General features: G+C 43.0%; 1 protein-coding gene across 1 annotated transcript; it reads right to left on the reverse strand.

Moving 5' to 3' along the window:
* Positions 1-483: 483 nt before the first annotated feature.
* LOC124662295 (protein RETICULATA-RELATED 4, chloroplastic-like) lies at positions 484-3,939 on the reverse strand. Its single transcript, XM_047200147.1, has 8 exons — positions 3,412-3,939; positions 3,147-3,215; positions 2,064-2,195; positions 1,918-1,971; positions 1,775-1,819; positions 915-1,054; positions 620-745; positions 484-538 (listed from the first exon to the last, which is right to left on the reverse strand). The coding sequence occupies exons 1-8, from the start codon at positions 3,937-3,939 to the stop codon at positions 484-486; spliced, it is 1,149 nt and encodes a 382-aa protein (XP_047056103.1).
* Between the last annotated feature and the right edge of the window lie 1,461 nt (positions 3,940-5,400).

Raw genomic sequence — 5,400 nt, forward strand, 5'->3', positions numbered from 1 at the left:
TGTAACTTCAGATCTGCAATCGTGTTAACGCATATCCACCTGGCAATCTGGCATACTCAACCAACCTGGTCAAAAACAGGTTCGCCAGTAATTAGCTAACATGGTAGGAGTAATATGGACATAACAGGATCACAGATTTAAACCTGATGCACTCAGTAACTCTTTTGGGATGCTCTTGATCCTCCCAGAGTTCCAAGACCCAAACTCGGACCACATTGAAATATATGAATACACAGATGAACAAGGCAACTCAATGCTGGAAAGGATAAACTTTCATTCTATAGGTCTTGCAAGTTGCAAGATACGAGAAAAATACAGTGATGTTCATGACAATTCGACAGGTATTCTATCCTTTTCTAGGTTCCAGCAAAAAACCGAAATCTGTATGAGAGAGTTTCCTGTGACTAGAGGAATAGCACTCCCAGGAGCAGCCAAGGCATCGTAGTGACTTCCGATGTAACTCAGTGATAAGTTGCAGCAACTTCAGATCTCTTCTTGGACCTTCTGAACGCCAACCATCCTGGCATAGTCCACCCATCTGTTCATAAAGTTCACCAGTAAGTGATACTGTCATGGCAGGGACGACATTTCTAGCAACGGAAGTGTAACTTGTACTTACAGTAAGGAGCCCAAGAATGTGTTTCCTGTCCGAACGGCAAAGCACAATGCACTCAACAACAGCTTGTGATTATGTAGTACAGGCTCCAGCATCCTCTGCTCGATCACACCAGACAAAATCTGGTACCTGATGAAGTATGCACATTTCGTTTGTTATTATCAATAACAGTGCAGTGACCATTTGTGCTTTCGATTTTAGAGACTGGATTGTCGACAAATGCTAAATGCCTTGCTATGGTTGCCCATGTTAAACAACATAATGAATGCAATTGAGCATTTATTCTGCATATGTTCACCTGAGGTTACTAGAAACCGCCATGTATACACCATAGGCAGCACTAGTTGATAAAACTGGAATATCCTCAACTTCGTCATCAAGTTCTTTGTCAACAGCCTTCCTTGCTTTGATCAGCGCACTGGTGACACCAGTACCAATCTGGGAAAGATGGAATTTGCAAATATTACAGGGTTCCCATATCATCTAAGATTCTAGAGATCAGAGAATTAAGGATTAACGAACACAGTTATTAGACTGTTCCTTCCAGAACAGAAACATTAAATTCGGAAAAATTCCATGTCTGTAATTACAGCATTGTTTCTTCTAACTGAAAGCAGTACTCCTGCCAATTTCTTGAGAAAAAAAAACTTATTTAACCTAGGAAACACACTACCAGACAGTATGGCAATAGCTTTCTGGAGTTTCTGTTTTACCAGAGCATTGTCACCAGAAAATAAAACCTTAGAGGTAGCAAGCCCCTGCATACAATTTTTCTGGAGATCTGTTGAACTTCTACATAAAGTCCATACATATTTAGTCATGGAAAGTGGTTAGATCTTCAAGAAAATTAGCTCTCAATATTGTATCGGACGGATAATGCATTACCACATTGAAATTACTAGAATTGAAGGTTAATAACATGCATAGTTTATCCTAATGGAATCTTTTGTGCATATATAGTGATAATCGATTAATTTCGCATAGACATTTTTTTATTTTTCAAATTCTTTAGTTAAACTTCATAATAGGATTCGCTTCTAGTATTTGCTGCTCAGAGAAAAAAATAACACTGGCATTTTCGCTAACAAAAATTTAAGAGGTTGCTCGTGATGGTCACCAGTTCATCACAATACAGCTTTGTTAAGATGGCAAGCTTACCAGAGAAGCACTAGTTCCGACTACAAAAAGCTTCGCACCATTTCTCTGCAAAGGGGCCACAGGTGTTAGTTGACTAATAACACCAAATTTGAGGTCACAATGTGGGTATCAAAATAAAACACATAAAAAAGAATGTAGTTTACCACAATAGCTCCTAGCCTCTGCAGAAGTGAGAATGATCTTCCAGCCAAAGCAATCTGGAAAAGAGTTCACATTAGTTGTTTTAGCACAAAGGGACAGAGGTTAAAAGGGTGTATTCAAGTTGATAAGAAAGTCAAGTTTAGGTTACCTGGAAAGCATTGTCTGGGCAGTTGTGGAAAAAACTGGCAATAAGTCCAGCATTTTTCAAAAGTGGTGGTTGCAGAGAGACAGTTGGTGCAGGAAGATAGACAAGCATGAAATCTGCGACGATTGCCATAACCTGGGTAGCAAAAGAAGCAACTGAATTAGACTGTGTTGCAAATGATTTGGCAGTATTAATACTTACACTGGAATCATTTAACATCAGCTAGTGAATTACATCATCAATTGAAGAAAAAAAAGCGAAATCAGATAATCTTTTTTTTCTAAATCTTAACAGGACAGTTCCATAAGCACCAGAGTTCTGTAGGTACATTTGGGATAGTTTTAAAAAAATTCTTCCGTGCTTGATTATTCTTTTACATTTAACAAGATAGGAAGAATCAGTCCCATGAGACAAAAAGAGATGATGCAAATCTCTTCCGAAACCTGCAATTATTGCAAGAAGGCCTCCCTCCATAACCAGCGGTAAACATAGCCAAGTTTGTTACTCGCATGGAGTTAATAAAACAAAACACCCTGCTGATGCTAGCAAATCAAGCAGATAAAGTAGCTTCATTCTAGATGTTCCAAAAAAAAAAGTATCATCGCATTATAAGATTGAAGCTCGCATGGTTTCAGTTCCAACTTTGTGTGGCTTCTGCTAGGATCATAGTTGAGTATTTTTCAACTTATGTGGTAATGCATGCAGTCTGAGAATTATGAGAGCAAGGGCAGTATTAAAATCGTGACAAGATGGAATCTGAACACTTGCAGGAGAGCATACATCAACTCTGTTGACCATGGTTTATCAATATTAGACGGATTACTGCACTTAGTGACAAGCATTATTGTCATATAGCAGCAAGTAGGATTTTGAAACAAAGTTGACATTGACTAATGAATGATCATATAAGACAGCTTGATAGCCCGATTCACAAAAAAAAAAGACAGCTTGATGATACCATACTGTGTTCCTGCGCTTGGTTTGGTATTTTGATTTAGAAGGGTAAAGGTTATGCGAGTAAAGATATAAAAAATTGTCTGCATTCTGTATCAGCTGTAAAATTAGTAGTAGCAGAAGCATGTGTACCACATCAGAGATGACGATGTCCAGCTCGTTGACGAAGTTGTCCCCTCTCTTCTGAAGCTCCGCCGCAGTCTGAACAAAAAAAACAGAGCAGGGCAGAAAGGGTCAGATGAGCAGCATTACGCAAGAGAGGAGATAATCCAACCTCACCCAAAATAAACCGTGATTCCATTTTTTTTCCGAAGATCAAAACAAGATATGATAAGGAAAAAAAATCGAAAGCATCGATGATGAATCCACGAGCGATCCGTGTGAGGGCCGGCCGGACCTTTGCGATGACGCCGACGCCGCACTCCATGGCGAGCTTGGCGAGGAAGAGGTCGTCGGCGAGGAGGCGCTCCCTGAAGCCCCTGAACTGGAGGAGCCAGCGGAGCAGCGGCGAGGCGTCCATGTCGGCGAAGCGGCGCACGATCTCGGCCGTGACGCGGCCGCCCTCGATTGCAGCGGCGAGGTCGGCGGGCAGGGTGTCGAGCTTCCGGCCGACCTGCGCGAGCACGAACAGGGCCTCCCCGCGGTTCCCGTCGGAGGAGTCGCCGTCGTTGTTGCTGTCGTTGCCGTCGTCGCCATCTCCGCCGCCGGTGGTGTTGTTGTTGCCGTCGTTGGAGGAGGGGAGGGCGAGTGGGAGGGGAGGGAGTTGCGGGCGGGGAATGCGGAGGCGGAGGCGGAGCGGGAGGGAGCGGAGGAGGGGGAGGCGGGAGGGGTTGAGGCGGCGGTGGAGGTGGAGGTGGCCGAGCGGGTGGTGGTGGGCGGAGAGGGCGGAGGAGGAGGAGGGCGACATTGGGGAGTGGAAGGCCATGGCGGCGGCGGCGGGAGGGGAAGGGAATGGGGGGCGCCGCGAGGGAGGCGGCGGCGTGGGCGTGGGGTGTAAAGAAGGGAGGCGGGCGGCGGGTTTTTGGTGGGCGCGCGGCGGAGGCAACGAGGGCGGCGGGTGTTGGGGCGGTCGTCAGACCTGTCAGCGAGGTTTTGGTTGGCTGGCTTGGACTTGGGAATCTACGTGATTCCACCGACGGCGGCGATTGGTTCCTCACACGCGGGGAAGCGGACCCACGCTTTTCCCGTTGGTTACGGCGTCGCGGGCTGGGCCTCCTGGGTGGGTAGCGACACTAACTAGACCTGGCCCATTCTATTGGTCTTTCTTTTTATTTGTTTTACCTTTTTTGGTTTCTCGGCCCGGTGGTTTCTTCTGGTTTTTTGGTTTTCACCGGTTTTATTTTGTTTCGATTGTGATTTTTTTGAAATTTTTATTTATTTTTGAATTCTTTTTATTTTAAACCTTTTTCGGGTTGGAACATTTTTGTTTTTGAACAATTTTTTATTTTTTATTTTGATTTTTTAATTTTTTTTAACATTTTTAAATTATGAGTTTTTTTTAGGTTTTAACTATTCCAGATTTAAAATTTTAAAAAACTTAACACTTTATTAATCTGAACTATTTTTAATTATGGGATTTTAAAATTTGAATCTTTTTTATTTTGAAATTTTTAATATTTTTTAAAAACTGAATATTCTTTTAAAAAATAACTTAGTAGAAATGATACGGCGTGATTAGTCGCGGGTTGTTTGGTGATCCTTTCACGGTACGATTTTACTAGCACCAGAACAAATACGCCAACTCCTATCTCACGATCCAGTCGATCAGCAGCAAACAATTCAGTTTATCACTAGTGGCGCTAGCTCCAGGACACTAGCGATTAATGAAACAGAAAACTCAAACAGCAGGTTTACAATCGTGGCGATGCAATCCGGCCGAAACAACAGGCAAACCTCTTCACAGCAAGGGAATCACATGGACGATCTTCAGCAGATCACGTACTAATTAGAGGATCAGCTCCTACAATCTTCACGCATAGGAACAAACCACGATGGGTTTCAAACTCACGTACACCAGATTGGCCGCCGGAACAAACACATGGCGATTTTCTGTATATTTCTCAACTTGAAAATAACTTCTCTAGGGTTTTACATGACCCACCTAATACTTATATAGTAGCTGACTGCAGAACCTAGGCTAGGCCCAAAACACAACGTAATAAGACTCGTATAATAATTAGACTCTAGGAGCAAAAGAATGTCAAGCCTTTTACATCTCCGCATGAACATGGACTCCCAAATAACTAGTACATGCATGGCAGGGTATCAACTAGCTCAGCTCTATCATGCATGTACGAGAAGAAATAAAATAAGCTTAGATTTGCAACCCTTTCAGCATTTGAGTTGGCTTCTAGACTTGAACTTTGATTGCACCTACCATTACGTA

The sequence above is a fragment of the Lolium rigidum genome, chromosome 6 (genome assembly GCF_022539505.1).
Source record: "Lolium rigidum isolate FL_2022 chromosome 6, APGP_CSIRO_Lrig_0.1, whole genome shotgun sequence".
Lineage (NCBI taxonomy): Eukaryota > Viridiplantae > Streptophyta > Magnoliopsida > Poales > Poaceae > Lolium > Lolium rigidum.

What these genes read in the sequence shown, in the direction of transcription:
- LOC124662295 (XM_047200147.1), bottom strand. Translation starts at nt 3,939, where the DNA reads ATGGCCTTCCACTCCCCAATGTCGCCCTCCTCCTCCTCCGCCCTCTCC. An exon ending in GCCCAGACAATGCTTTCCAG is followed by an intron (nt 1,972 to 2,063) that starts GTAACCTAAACT and finishes ACTCTTTTCCAG; the next exon opens with ATTGCTTTGGCTGGAAGATC. An exon ending in AGAGGCTAGGAGCTATTGTG is followed by an intron (nt 1,820 to 1,917) that starts GTAAACTACATT and finishes GCCCCTTTGCAG; the next exon opens with AGAAATGGTGCGAAGCTTTT.